The 16,866-nt window shown below is 31.0% G+C and overlaps 1 protein-coding gene across 8 annotated transcripts in view; it reads right to left on the bottom strand.

Moving 5' to 3' along the window:
• Positions 1-15,822, bottom strand: part of LOC143047590 (rab-3A-interacting protein-like) — a 39,964-nt gene extending 24,142 nt beyond the window's left edge. For 2 of the 8 annotated variants that reach the window (XM_076220696.1, XM_076220694.1), the window contains exons 1-3: positions 15,710-15,822; positions 10,543-10,776; positions 1,251-1,268 (exon numbers count right to left, since the gene is read on the bottom strand). In XM_076220696.1, coding sequence (XP_076076811.1) covers positions 1,251-1,268; positions 10,543-10,721 — 197 coding nt within the window. In that variant the 5' untranslated portion in view covers positions 10,722-10,776; positions 15,710-15,822. Of the gene's footprint in view, positions 1-1,250; positions 1,269-6,248; positions 6,710-10,542; positions 10,777-15,709 lie in introns of those variants that run through there. The other 6 variants (XM_076220697.1, XM_076220695.1, XM_076220699.1 and 3 more) reach the window with 5 other exon arrangements.
• Positions 15,823-16,866: the final 1,044 nt, after the last annotated feature.

The raw sequence follows: 16,866 nt of genomic DNA on the forward strand, positions 1-16,866 counted from the left end.
TTAATTTGTTACTAGAATTTTTACAGATAAGATGAGTGGTGATGTATAATGTGATTATAACAAACCAATAATAACAAATATTAAATAAAATAATATTTTTCTTCCATTATACTGGTAATATTTTAGTGTGTTTTTTCTTTATAAATTGGATAAAGTCTGCCTCGGATAATATGAGTTTTTCAAAAGTGAAAACATGAAAAAACGCATACTTTCCACATCATTATATAATATTTATTCCATAGTTTTCATAGTCAATTTGCTAGGAATGAATTTATCAGCTTATGCCCAATTAGTTCTATAGAATAAGTCCTCGGAGTTTCAAAAAAAAAATTCTGATAAAAATGTTGAATGAAAATGATACATGTATGAACCTTCTGAAGTCTTATATCATAGGTCTAATGCCCCTTTAATGCTGATTTGCCATGTAATTATTCTTTACAATTCAAAGTTGTTAAACTTCTTTAAAAAAAAATATTAGTTTTTATCTTATTGTCCTCCAGACATTTAGTACAGATAATTGCATTTCGTAATTTCATCTAAATTTAATTGCTTAATGTCTAGTGGCAAATATTTGATCTTTACACTTTACAAGACTGTGGCATTTTGAACCTTACAAAAAATACTTTACCCAATCTGAGGTCGGAAGATCAGCAAAGTTTTGGTGGAGTTTGAGTTTCTCTTTTGTTAGTATATAAATGTAACTTAAGTGTATTGCAAACTAATGTTTGTCTTCTAGCCGTCTTTTTTCTTTTTACTATAGGTTGTGACAGACAGCTGCATCTTTTTGTTTCATGAGTTTTAATGGGCCCTGGATATCTTCCCCCCTTTTTTAAAACATAAATATAGTATTATTTTCCACTAAAAAAAAGCTGCATTTAAAATGTCTTGAGGGCAATCTTTAGGCTTTAAACCACAGACCTACCAGCCTGCACAACAGCATGAATCATGCAGGCTGGTAAATTTCTACTGGACCTGTACATGCTGTACATATTAGGTCTATACAGGCCAATAAAATTGAACTATAATTCTGATAAAACTGCATGAACGTTGGTTCTGTGGATTCAAAAGTTCCTGGTTCTAAATAATACTTCAATTAATTAGTAAGACTAAAAGCATTTTGTGATCACTTCAAATGCACTTCATCTTCACAATGATAAAACATGTTATATACTTTGTACTAATGAAATTCACACTAACACAAGTGATAAATGTTATCTATAATAAAACCACAAAACTCAATTACAAAGTACCTTCTTAGCTTTGGTGTCCTAAAATAAAATATCAAGTTCTTATAACTCTTAACAGAAAGCATAAGTCAAGATGTGTTCTAATAAAGTTCAACAACATTGCCCACATATTTGTATTAATTGGCACCTGGGTAAGGTTAAAGAGGAACTTTTTACTGCAACTTGAAACTCTTGATAGTTATGTACTTTTGAATAAAGTTTATTCTATTAAAGTTAGATAAAGTAGAAGAAAAATACAGCTTTTGGAAATAAATTTCTGAAGTTCTGCACACATATAATAATTGAAAACAGAAAATCTAATTGGGTGTTATTTTTCACCCCTGATCATTATAAGTATCATAAATGGTTGTAAGCAGTGGCAGATCCAGAGGGCGGGTTCTGGGGTTGGAACCCCCTTTTTTTGGACGATCTATGCATTTGAATGGGGACATATGGTTGGAAAGCCCCCTTTTTAAAAATGAATGGATCCATCCCTGTTTTCAGAATTAATTAACGTGCACTTAAATGCCCTTTACACAAATCATAAGATACAACAAGACAAGTGATTTGCATATGCTTATATAGCAAAATTGTACAAATTGCAATAAATGTCTCTATATAATAAGCTTGATTTTAAGTATAAAGTATAAATCTTAATTATACAATTTTACTGAAATAGTCAAGTTTCATAAAATCTCTGTTTGATAAACTTCAATTATACTAACATGTATTAATAATGAAAAAAAATATGTAAAAATTATGATTTTAAAAAATAAAAACTTTTGGCACACTATTCATCAATAAACTGAAAATTGTCATATATTGTATATTTCATCATGGAATCATGAGTATGACTGATTCAGGTCTGAATTTTATATTGATCATTATACAACACGTTTTTTTCCTGAAGCTGTATACACGATTTTAAAAGATTTGTTTTTTACTGTTCATGATGTTACAGAATTGGATTCAACGGATTTTAAATTGAATTAATGGTTAATTAAAGCATGCATGAACACCATGATGCAGAAAATACAAATTAAAAAGGCTAAAATTGAATGTTCAAAGGAATAATCCAGATACTCAAGCAAAAGAAGGTAGCTGAAAAATCTTCTCTCTAATCAAGAGGAAAAGAAAAACAAGTGAAACTGCGAGCTACTGCTCATTGATGATACCCCCGCCGCAAGTGGATAATATTAATAGTGTAAAAATATGCAAGTGTTCGGTAAACAGGAAGTTGTCGAGTGATGAATCTGAAAACGCATCACACGGTATAGCTGACTTATATAAATCCTGAAACCAAATTTCAGAAATCCTTGTATTGTAGTTCCTGAGAAAAATGTGACGAAAATTTTCAACTTGGCTATCATGTGTAAAATCAGACAAGTGTTCGGTAAACAGGAAGTTGTCAAGTGATGAATCTGAAAACGCATCACACGGTATGGCTGACATATATAAATGTTGATACCAAATTACAGAAAGGGTGGATGTGTAGTTCCTGAGAAAAATGTGACGAAAGTTTCATGGGACGGACTGACTGACGGACGGACTGACGGACTGATGGACGGACGGACGGACAGACAGAGGTAAAACAGAATACCCCCCCTTTTTTAAAGCGGGGGTATAACTAACATATTTCAGGCTTAAAGTTTTTCCAGTTATGTGAAATAAAAAACAAGAGTTGCATAATGCTTGCAGTATAATCTGATAATAAATCGTAATTTACACCAGGAAAAAACTAGGACTTCTTGATCCATAAAATGCCTTAATGCTAACTTTTCTCTTGTGTATTAGATTATTGGTTTCCAAGACATAAACATTTTCTACTGATAAAATGCAGTTTATCTACCTGTAAACAAAAAGAAGGATGAAATCATTTCCATCTACAATTTGTAAACATCTTAGGGCAAAACAATCATTTAAACTAAAATTTTCCGGCTACTAAATAGTGCAATGAACTTAAATTGACATTATCGTTTGAATGGACTTACAATTTCTATATTATAAAAAAAAGTTACTGAAGCTTGAAAGTACAGATGTATTTTAACAACTACTGACTAAAAGGTTAAATTTTATTGGCCACTAATTCCATTTTATAAGTTTATATCACAAATGAGGGCATTGTGAGACATTGCCTCAAGGCTACTGTAAAATACAAAATGTTAAAATTACCATGTGATGATATAAGCAGATGTACATACTGTATCATTATTTTAAGGTCAACAAAACAGCAACCAAATTATATAACTACACCAAAAACTGAAGAACATTGAGATGTTGTTTGTTACTCGTATATCATTTTTGTTCATCACTTGTTGTTTTTAACATCTATCATGTCTATAAGGCCATTGATTTTCTTTTAGAATTGTTTAACATTTTGTTATGCATGGACCCTTAAAATAGCTATAGCTTGCTATGATGTATGGTTTTGTTTATGGTGGTTAATTTCTACATCATTTGGTCAATGGTGGGAATATATAACCTCCTGATCAGTGGCAATCATACCCCATTGCCTTTTTTTAAGCTCCAAATTGTCAAGAGCTAGGAATAAACTTAAAATTAACATAGGCTGGCTGTAATCATAAAGATCAACCAAAATTCCACAAATGACAACAAGAGTGCACACGCTGAAATGTTTCGCCTTCTTTATTAATCATTGATATTATGTTGATAGTCCTAAATATAAAGCTTTATTAAAACTGTGTCACATAAACTTAACATGAACCAAGATAACTAAACATTGACCAAGGAACCATGAAAATGAGGTCAAGGTCAGATGAACCATGCCAGGCAGACATGTACAGCTAACAATTCTCTCATACAACAAATATAGTTGACCTATTGCTTATATAGTTTAAGAAAAGCAAACCAAAACACAAAAAGTCAACACTGAGCAATGGACCGTGAAAATGAGGTCAAGGTCAAATAAAACCTGCGCTACTGACATATAGATCATAAAATATTTCCATACACCAAATATAGTTGATTTATGGCATATAGTATTAGATAAAAACACCAAATCTCAAAAACTTTACTTTGACCACTGAACCATGAAAATGAGGTCAAGGTCAGATGACATCTGCCCACTAGACATGTATACCTTACAATCATCCCATACATTCATTATAGTAGACCTATTGCATAAAGTATGAGAAAAACAGACCAAAACACAAAAATCTAACTATAACTACTGAACCATGAAAATGAGGTCAAGGTCAGATGACACCTGCCAGTTGGACATGTACACCTTACAGTCCTTCCATACACCGAATATACTAGACCTATTGCTTATAGTATCTCAGATATGGACTTGACCACCAAAACTTAACCTTGTTCACTGATCCATGAAATGAGGTCAAGGTCAAGTGAAAACTGTCTGACGGGCATGAGGACCTTGCAAGGTACGCACATACCAAATATAGTTATCCTATTACTTATAATAAGAGAGAATTTAACATTACAAAAAATTTGAACTTTTTTTTCAAGTGGTCACTGAACCATGAAAATGAGGTCAAGGACATTGGACATGTGACTGACGGAAACTTCGTAACATGAGGCATCTATATACAAAGAATGAAGCATCCAGGTCTTCCACCTTCTAAAATATAAAGCTTTAAAGAAGTTAGCTAACGCCGCCGCCGGATCACTTTCCCTATAGATGTCGAGCTTTCTGCAACAAAAGTTGCAGGCTCGACAAAAATTAAAAAGTTCATAAACAGCTAAAGATTCAACCAAAAGAGCTACTTAGAAATGTATTGATTTACAAATTTTCTGTCTAGACATTATGAAATTAAACACCACAGAACAACTGACCCTCAACTAAATTCAATATAAATTCATTCCTTTTTCTATGAAGCACTGAATTCTAAAACTAACTAAAAGTATAAGACTTTGAACACATCTTGATTTTTCATTTATACATGTTTGATAGCTTAATCAATTTTCAATGGTATTTTTAAGGGTCTTTTAATTACAATTTTCCCTTTGTTAATCTCAAATACATGTATAATGCTGTTGATGAAAGTCCTCTAACGAGATACAACATTGTAAAATAATTGCCATTTATTGGAAAATTATGATAAAATTTTCACTCTCGCCCAAAAAAATTGTGACATAATATACATGTATTTGTCAATAACTCATTGGGTGACAAAATTAACATGTATTGTTCAATAATCTATTTGGTGACAAAATTTACATGTATTGGCCAATAATGTATTTATTGACAAAATAACATGTATTGATTACGATTGGTAAATAACATTTACTCTTTATATAATTATCAAATAACTGGAGAATATCTAATGCCCTAATGTACTCAATCAATGCATAAATTTACTTCATGCACAACATACATATATATACATGGATATGAAACATTTAATATGTAAATGGATTGACAAAAATTCTAAGTTCACTTTCTGATTTATAATTAATAATCATAAGTCAAAATTTTTCTTGCTGTACATTAAATCTTCCTTCTGAACCAGCAATCACATAAAACATTCAAAATTTAAATAAAGTACATGTATGTGGGCTGTACATGTAACTCATTTGCACAATAGTACGTGAGGATTTTACAATACCATCAGTCCACATATATATACCTGTATATCACCAGTCCACATACCTGCACACTTCAAATCAAATAAATATGCATGTACATGAACATATGTATCAAAATGGGATAGATGTATAGAACTTGTAAGGTTTCTGACATTAAATAAAATAAATGGTATGTCCACTCCATAAGTGCAAAAAAAAACCTCCTAATCTGAAGATGTTTTTGCTCACTCCAAATACACAAATGTCACAATATAGATTGATGGAAAAAGTCAAATCAAGGTTCAGTTTTAAAAATGTTATTGCAGAATTTTATGAAAGACTTCATTTTTCTTCCGAATTAAGACAATATTATATTGTCAGATAAAAATATCTCCTTTTTTTTTTTTTTTTATTTTCACAAGCTAGAATATATATATATATATATGAAAATAAATGAATATTAATATTTTTAATTACCCTGATTCGATCTCTGGAATCATATAAATCCCATTATCCAATGTTTCTGCTGGCATCTTGGAATCCTTTTTTCACAAAGAAAATTTCTCAAATTTTGTTAAATTTTTTTTGTTATAATTGTCCACTCTATCAGACCACATAAATCAGAAACCGTGACAGTTATGTAAACAAAATGTCTCAATTATTGTAAATCCACCAATGGTCACAATAACGTTAGGTCAATGAGCCATGGATTAAAAGGTTTTTGTCCTGTTATGTAAACTTTCCACTGATTAGCACACAAGCCTTTTTAAAAATCCACCCAACTTGATAACTCTATTAGCAAATACCAGATAACCACAGTATATCTATTTTGTAATAAAAACCATTCATCCCTATCAAAACATATTTATCCTACTGACCAACAAATGTCAGGGTTATTATCTCCTTAGACAGATAGAGTCCAACTGCCTTATAAAAACATTTCTACACCATAAACATCCCACAATTATCACCTTGTTATCATAATAACAAACAATATGAAAAAATATCTACTTTGACAAGACAGACACTAAGGACGTCATCAAATGACACCAAACAATTAAAAATTGACAAATCAAATGACAACAAAATATATGAAATTGATGACATCAAATTGCAACAGACAATCAGAAATTGACAACATCAAATCATTTCTGCAAATGATAACAGACAATAAGAGATTGATGACATAAAATGACAACAGACAATTAGAAATTGACGACATATACTTATTATCTACTATATATATACCTATATGTAACAGGTAGAGTAGGCTGACAAGGTGTGATTGATAATAACAACTTGCTGACATCTGCACTGATTAAAACATCTATGTGGTTTGTTAAAAAATTTACAATATTACATAATTATTTTCATATCTAAATAATGAATCATTAATTTTGATAAACAATTTCAAATGTACATGTTATAGCTAAGAGGCATAAAAGGGGACAGCAAGAATTTAACCTTTTCTTTTCCCCCTAAGCCAGAAATTTTCTGTGAATTAAATGAAAATGTATTTATTCTTATCGTCTTTATCATTCTAAGTGGTTTTGCATCACCAAAAGGACATGCTATTATAAACCATGTTCAAAATGACTTGATTAAATGAAAGCTTTACATCAGGATATATCTTTTTAACATTTACCCTCTTATCAAAATTTAAAACATTCATAAGCTAATATTATTAATTATGCTTATTTTTCCCTGAACCAGGGATCCTGTTTAATTATTTATTTGATTCCTGCATATATTTTCTTACAGCCAATGCATGTATAGATTTGTTATTTTTTTTGTTGGGGAGGGGTAGTGTAGAAATTTAAATGAAAACACTCGGGCACTGGTTTTAAATTTTAAAGGTAGACTGATTATTTGATTGATACAACATTGTACAATCAAGGAGGTTACATTAGAAGGAGAGAGGACGAAAGACGATAATTACACATAAAATGTTACCGACTTTTCTGTAAGTGAGTGTTAATTACTTGAGATCGACTCTGTCACAGAGGGAGATTTTGTCCTAATTACATACCTGAGTAAGAACGGAAACACCCGAGGTGTCATAAACTGACCGGAAATATAATTATTGATATATTAATACGATTTTTTGTGATATTTTTTATTAAGTAATTAAAAATTAAAATTTTATGTTAAAAGTTAACTTCTAACCAATAGAAATGAAACGAATATCTGTCTTATTGCCATCAATGTTAATACCAACAGAAAGCACTTTTACGTTGTTCCCGATAAATTTCTCTATGTTTCAATTGCAAATATTCTTTCCGGTCGTTACCGGTCACCGTAACAAAAGTACTTTGCATATTCGTATATTTTCTATGATTATTACCTGCCAACTCTCATCAACAGGAATTGACAAGTGAAGCGAAAATCTTTGTTTAAAGCAATGTAGTGTTTAATAAAAATCGCATACCAACTTTCCTTTAAACCCTCATAACTTTGTCATTTCTTCATCTTTTTTCACGGTAGACAGACGATTGATTTTGAAATTGCGCGTCCAATCTTTTTCCACATCATAAACACCTATATACTGCATTGTTACCAAAAATACACCTGGACTTTAATGACCCACTCAATGATAACAACCACGTGACATATGCGATTTATCTATTAGCCCGAACTGCTCGCGGTAACAGCCCGGTACATCAGAGGGCCATGTCAAGTGGGTGATAAACATGTCGGTTTCTTTATATTTTTATCATTTTTCTCTGATCGAACTGCTATCCTAGGGATGTTAATTTTGTATCAAGCAGAGTGTTCACTCTCCTTCTAATATAACCTCCTTGGTACAATGTATCAATGGTTTTCAACAATCAAAAAGACTTATAAGATGTATATCATTAGACCTCATTTTTTAAAACATATTGGAAAAAAGTTATATTTTTTCGTGATTTTCAAACCATTTTCTAGATAATTAATAAGAATTTCATTCAGCTTGTAGAAGTTTTAATGGTGTCTTTTTTTTTTTATAATTTTCCTACATTTTTATATACATGTATCTAATGCTTGCCAAGTTAAATTATCATTCAAAATAAAATATATACCCGTGATCAATTTCATCACTTAGGATTGTATCACACATTATTGTTCATGTGGAATACCAAATAAGGAAAATATATTTTTGAAGAGTTTTTTTTATTTTTTTTCAAACTTCAAATCCATTATCGTACAAAATAAAATAACATGTCATAAGTCTTAACATGACGACAAAAATTGTGGTCGCTTGTCATTTTTCGAGGACATTATTGACGTCGTTACACCATGTACAATCAGTACATTATTACGTTTTTAGGAAAAAAACAACCAATACAACAAGGTAACAAAAATGCCAAAACATGACATCTATATTGACAGAAAAATATTTATAGAATACAGGAATTTATCAAGAAATTACACAGAGCAAAATTTTGACAGACAAAGTTAAACTAGTAATTCCACTCTTGGAGCTGAACTGAGATTAAATTCATCAGATCAGAGCCCTCTGTAATAAAATTTTACTCTTGAGTGCAAAAATGATTGCTCAAAACACCAAATCCAATATGTAATTAATGACCACAAGGCCAGTCTTGGCCAGTCCTTGATATTTCGCTCTAAAACAAATGAGCTTCCTCAAGTATTTTTTTTGTGTAGGAAATATTTATTATTTTTTTTTATCTCTGATGAGTATTTTCCATTTTTTTTGCACACTTTCTTGTTTAAACATTAAAAAATTTAGGACCCTTTATAAGGAACAAAAGCAAAAGAAGTAACTACATGTACATGTATTAACTCATGAATACAAACCACTGCGACATACATGTACATGAAAGATGTGCATGAATCGGACAATGAGACAGCAACCCAACAAGACAGGATATTATAGCACTAACAATGTTTTACATTACAAATATCCTATACATGTTTTGTTCTATGATAAACAAGTTACATGCACATGTTCTCTTTAGGGTTTTTAATTTAAAGAAGAACCCACAATTTGTACATTTTCTACATATTGAATTGAAATAAATTTTGTCCCATATAAACTTTGATCTTTAAACAAGATGTGTTGGAACAAGAAAAATGGCCAGCTCCCAATATTGAATCTAAGCCAATTTTAGGAATGGGAATATATAAGAATGAAAGATTGTATCAATATTCATTTCACAAAAGTCCAAAGAAAAAATTCTTTACACATGTAACTGTTGTTTTTGCTAAATTTTCAAAGTCCTAAGCCAGTAATTTCTGCAAAACATCAATGGTGCAAACAAAAAGTAAACTTGATCTGTAACTCATCAAAGTACATGTACATGTACTCTTGCAAACTAAAAATCAGGGGAATGACAGATCATTTAGGGCAACACTACATATGTCCTCACCACCCTGACAACTTTGTGGTAGGGCCATAAAACAAGAGGCTCTCAAGAGCCTGTATCGCTCACCTGACTCTTTTTGGGTTTTTGAAATCATATAAAAAAAAGATCAAATTTGTATGCATTTCCCATAGGGTCCTATGTTAAACTAAGTCTCTGGCTGGTGGCCATCTTGGATGATGGATCGGCTACAAAGTAACAACACTTGGTCAGCACCTCCTAAGGAACATTAATGTCATGTTTGGTTTCATTCCATTCAGTGGTTCTCTAGAAGAAGTTCAAAATGTAAAATGTTAAGGACGACAGATGCCAAGTGATGAGAAAAGCTAACTTGGCCCTTTGGGCCAGGTGAGCTAAAAAGCAGGTGAGGTCTATATACATGTACATTGTAAAAAAATAATACTCACTCAGATTTTGATCCATCTCCATTGCAATTGGTCGTATTTGTGTTTACATCATCTATTTTACATTTTTCCACAGCTTGTGTGACTTTTTCTATGACATTATTATTAAGGGTCATGTCCAGTTCTCCATTATGGTTTATCGGTGGTGGTGATTGGTGGTTAGGCTGCACCGCAGAGGTCATTTTATTCTAATTAGAGGTCAATGTGTTTCACATTCTGGCATGTTATTGATAGATTCTAGAAAAAATATTAAAGATAGGTTACAATAAATTACTTAAGCTTGGTTATCTTGTTTTTTTAAATAAAAAGAACTACATGAACTAAATACAATGATTCTATAAGGAACATTACTACTTTGAATTTTGTTTCATGTTTAATGTTTATGTTGGATTATATAACCAAGCCAGATTTATTCTTATACAAATACATCATGTACATGTACACATGACAAATGCACAACACATTTTTAACAAAATATTGATACATGTACGTCATGTGGATCATCATTGCTTAAATCACCTTAATCAAATGATGTTAGTTTTATTAAGAACAAGAAATCTACACGTTATAAATACAAAATGTTTTGTATACAATGAAAATGTACATATAAGTAATTTTTGGGCCTTCTATAGCTTGCTTTTCAGGGTGAACCAAGACTCCATGTTGAAGTACTTTGACCTATAATGGCTATTCTTTTACAAATTGTGACTTGGATGGGGAGTTGTCTCATTGGCACTCAAACCACATCTTCAAATATCCATATATATCACTGTAGTCGGATTGTACATGTACAATGTATATACACGTCTGAAAATAGAATATTTTGATGACCTACATTTACATAAACAAAATATATCATTCATGTTCTCACTGACACAAAAAATTGACTAAATATAAATACAAGTAGATAAAGTTAATTTTCTAGTTAGTACATATATACATTTTCTGCATTAGCTAAACAAATTATAGATTAAAATGGTGTTGATTGGAGTTGATCTAAGAGTTAAAGAACACCAATTGCAAGCTTTTAATTCTATGTGCAATGTATACATGCACATCATATACATGTATCATTTGTTTTACAATTCAAAAGAAAATGTACATGTACATGATGAACAAAGAGAGGTAACTCCTTCTCATTAACTGTCAAATTATTGTTGACCAACTTGCCTCAAATTTTCATACACATCATGTAAACATATCATATCCAAACCATGAAATTCCAATAATCACTGGCACTTGATTCCTAATTACATTCTGATTGTATTTTTTAAATATTTTTAAATTATACAACACAAGGTATGAATACTCAACATGAATTTTCTTGAAATGACACTTGGTCACAGATTTCCATCATCACATGATCATGTCTATTCAGTATTCGTCTATCCCAATTAAACTTATTTACTTTAGTAAATCTATATAAATGTACATATTGGTTTATAACATTCATCTCAGAATGACTTGGCAATGTTTGAATATCAATAGAAATCTAGGATGCTGATACATTTGCAATTTTGAAGTTTAATTTACTCTACAAAATTTCAGAACTTTGGAATACTTGAAAATATAGACCTTCAGAAACCTTAAATACATGTATTGCTATTTCAGTTTCTAATTGCAATATTCTCAGTATACATGTATATATACAATGTTAGTTATATGTTTTTTTATCATTCAATAATTATTTTTTAAGTTGGTTTAAAATTGCAAGTTGAGGATATGACTTATATGACTAGGGGTTTGCAAAAACTTTGATTACTTAAAGGGACAGTAGCTACAAGATATATATGGACCATAATTTGCTATTGGGCTCCGTTTCCTATAACTATAGAAAAGTGATAAAATGTGAATTACTGTAAGAAAAGTTGCAACTACATCTAAAGATGCCATTATTTTTATCAACATACAAGTGTATGCTACTCTTCCCTAGAAAAAAAAATTAAAATATACGAATTTCAAAGATTCTACAACCGTATTTTTGTGTCGTTTCTCGCGTTATTTATTGCTTCCGAAGAGCATAACGCTGACTGATTTATAGATAATCGTCACCGGCAAATTCGTAACTTTTGCTTTCAAATAACAAAGAACATCGACCAATAAGAATAGTGAGAAGAAAATGCCGAGAACTATAAATATTTATGTAGCAGATGTAAGAACAGTGGCGTGATTTTTGTCTCCGATTTCGTAACGCAATTTTTAGATGATGTAATCTGCTTTGTTGTAATAGAATTCTTAAAAACAATATGCAAATATGAACTCTCGCGTGATGTTCAAACAGGTAAATCGGAGATGATTTACATTCTTGTTTTGATCTTCGCAATAATTAAGTAAGAAAATTACGTTGTCGTTATGCGTTACATTTCACAAGAAACAGAAGTCCAGTTATTTATTAAAATTGTTTTGTCCTTAAGTTCTTACCATTTCCGGTCATACGTGAAACACGTGACTAACATGTGATAACGCCATTACGGCCGGATGTACGAAATACTAGGTCTAAACATTGTTTTTGTTTCCAACGGGATGTTAGCAAACATAATCTGTAGACTTGTTTCGTCTTGTTTAAAAGAGGAAAATACAATTGTCAAAGAGATTGCGCCGGTGGTCTGTTATTTTTCCTATGTGCATAATGTTACATACGATCCTGTGTGAAAATAAATGCCCAATGACTTGACAAAATCGATTTCATATTTGACAGACGTTAGAACACACTTCGTTTCCCGATAATGACGTGAAGAGTCCTTGGAAAAATCAATCGAAATTACGTCTCTTATCATTGTACCAATGCTCGTTGGATTGATTTAACTTCAGCAGTAAATATTACTGGATATTTTAGGTGAATAAATATAATTTAATAACAAATACATGTTAATATACCGTTACACTTAGAATGTACAAAGTTGGAATCCTGTCACAGTTTTTAATTAATATTTTTTATTCATATTCTTCAAACACTTATCAGAAACGCAATAAACTTGTCAAAGGAGAAGTAAACTTTTACCATGCATGACTTGAAAGGAAGTACTTTATTGATTTTAGCCCACTAAAGTAGGTTAAAATGTGGAAACCATGTAGATGGTGTACAGGTCACAAGTGTCACATTGTGCCTATTTTAAAGATTTTAATTCCAAGTTAAAAGTTTTTTTCTTTACTGGATTTAAAGAATGTTACATTGCCAATGATTTGGAATAAATTGTATATAACTGGAATATCAAAACAAAATATAAATACATTTTTTTGGCTTAAACATCAAGATACAACGATTATGGTATCCTGTATCAATGGAGAAAATATGGAAAATTCTGAATAAATTGTACTAATTGTTTTCAAAACAAGCACATATTTAGGAGTTTTATAAAACTGTTACATTTAAGATGGATTTTAAGAAAAAGGATACTGTTCAGATTATTTTAAGCAGATTTTGCAATAAAATAAAACTAAAAAAATGCTTTCGGTTTCTTATGGTTTCCTGTCAGGTTTAAAAAAAACTTTAATATAACATTGAAAATAGATTTTAAATATTAACATGAAGCAAGTAACACTAGTAATGGTGTTTATTTATGCCTTTTGAATTATATTGTGCAAAATAAAGAAAATAAAGATTGGTTTCCTGTTTGGTTTCATGTCACGTAAACGGTGAATCAAAATGTATTAATTTTTTCTCGAAAAACTTAATTGTTCCATTCATACTATTCTAACACCAACACAACCCACAAAATAAAAGTTAAAATTTTAGAACTTATAAAAAAGGATACAAAAAGAAACCAAAGGCCGAATACCAAATTATGGTCCATATATACAAAATTTTTAAAATATAATTTTCTTTAGTTCAATAATTAATGAAATTTCATGGAGGTTTCAATTGGTGGAGGAAGCTGTAGTGCCCTAGCTAGGAAACCATGGTATCAGGTCTGTTGGCCCTGGGTCCCTTCGCCCATAGAGTCTGTTCGCCCTACTAAATAAAATATTAATATTCAGGGCTTTGAAGATGAATATACTTATTCAGATATTTCTATGGTATATATTCTTGAAATTTATGGTCACATGGAAATATTTAAAAGTTTGTTTTTTTCATGATCAATAATTGTTAAATGACAAAATAGTTCTCACTGATAATTGCGATACTTGTCTTTTGATGGATTAATAATAAAAACAAATGTTTTGTTTTAATAAAATATTCAGTTTGAAATTAAGAAAAACAATGATGTACGAATTGTAATCATGAAAGGGATTTGCAAGTTTATTTTATACCCGGAGACTAGTCTCAGTTATACTGCATACATTCGCGATTGACTGAATACAATTGTTTTATTAACAAATATCAATAACTTTTAAAGATAAATATACATTGTATTCGCTAATTCCAGTATTCTAATCTGCAAATCAAAGGGAAAATAATAAATTGGTTGCAGCAATATAAATATCATGAATATTCTAGCTGTCAATTTTTAAACAAACTTTTAACATATTTTGTTCAAATACTTAAAATAATGGGACTAGACAACAATTAGAAAAAAATAAAAATTAGGGCCAATGGACCCTTGGCGAACGGACCTGGATTCGGAAACCACCGATCTTTCAAAGGAAACCTGCTATTCTAGTAAATTAAACTTGGAGCTGAGTGCCCATGCACGAACATGATCCTAACTCACAACCTCAGTGTTGACTGGCTAATGATAAAAGAAGTAACTAATAAGACCACTCGGCCAGTGTATAAATTTAAGTCATTTAGCTTTACTAAAAGGCATCACCCAATACAGCTGCCTCATAGCATATATTTCTAGGGCAATCTTAATCATCAGGCAGTGATGATAACACATTCAGTTTATTCTAAACGTGGAACAGACATCTCAGAAAATTATATCAAATTCTCCTTATATAAAATCAGTAAAAGCAGAGTTACTGAAATAATTCTGTGGCAAAAAGCAACAGTAGTCAACATTCAGGAGTGTATTTTCCCTTTAACAAAATATTGTTTTACCAAGCTGAAGTTTAAACGAAACCAGACATTGTTTTGTCGATTTCGTGTTGTCAGCTGACTGAAAATTGTTTTTGTTTTTTAGTTTGTTTACATAATCTTGTGTTTGAAAACCAATTAGATCTACATCTATGGATTCATTTAACTGGTTGTGATGTTAAAAATGTCGTTAAAAGGAAGTTAGCTTCTTACATAGACCACTCAAACGCAGACAGAAGACGGAAGAAATTGTACTTTTACAGGTAAAATTGCGATTTCGACAACATTTTTTCTGTGACAGTTCCACTCAATTGAACAGGCATGCGCATTATAAAGGAAGTCAAAGGTCATAGATAGAATTCAAGTCACATCCGAATTATTTTCCGGAATTTTTACTGGTTTTTTCTTTTTTGCGATTATATCTAAATTTAAACCGTAAGCTGGTTTGATAAATCTATTTTACTCCCAAGGTGAACATGAACATTTCATAAAACGTATGAAGTCATTGTATTTATACTAACAATATGTTGGAAGGTACTTTTAAACTTGAAAAAAGGGGGGGGGGGTAATTCCAGATACCCCCCTTTTTTAAGTTAAAAAGTTCCTTCCGCAATATATTGTTGGTATATTGTTGGGGTGCAAAGTTTTGGGCATGGCAAGGGTGTCCAAATTTTCAATACTTCAGATGGGGTATCGAAAATGTTTCGACCCACACCCACCTCTTCGCCATACAATAAAACTATAATGAAACATCTCAAGTTTATAATTTACCAACCTTTTTAATAAAGTTTTAATACTATAAATCCTGTGGATGTATACTAGTTAATACTTTCGTCTCTGAAAAAATATACCTTAAAATTGGATGATTGAAAAAGATTTTACTCACTACAATTAGTACTCTTTTTATTTGTGCTTTATGTCTTTTGTTTTAGTGCCTTTTGTCTTTTTATTGCTACTGCATTTTATAGGTTGTTCTTAGAATGTGCTGAAACACCACTGTCCTAGGGAGGGTTGAACAAACATGTCAAGTTTAACCATTTCACATTCTTTATGTGCCCGTCCCCAAGTCAGGTTTAATGTTTAACAAATTTTCATCTCTACTCTTTTATAACTTACTATACAGATACTCTTTTATAACTTACTATACAGATACTCTTTTATAACTGACCATACATACGTAGAAGGCCGTAATTTCACTATGATGTGATTACTACCACTTAATTTTTAACTCTAATGGATAGCTGTCTCATTGGCAATTATATCACATCAGCTCATTAATATATACATCTAAATAAAGTTCCCTGAAGTCACCAACAACTTCTCTCACTTTAAGCTTTAGATCCACTGCTGATCTTTTGATTTCAATATTT

The sequence above is a fragment of the Mytilus galloprovincialis genome, chromosome 10 (assembly GCF_965363235.1).
Source record: "Mytilus galloprovincialis chromosome 10, xbMytGall1.hap1.1, whole genome shotgun sequence".
In the NCBI taxonomy this organism is placed as follows: Eukaryota; Metazoa; Mollusca; class Bivalvia; order Mytilida; family Mytilidae; genus Mytilus; species Mytilus galloprovincialis.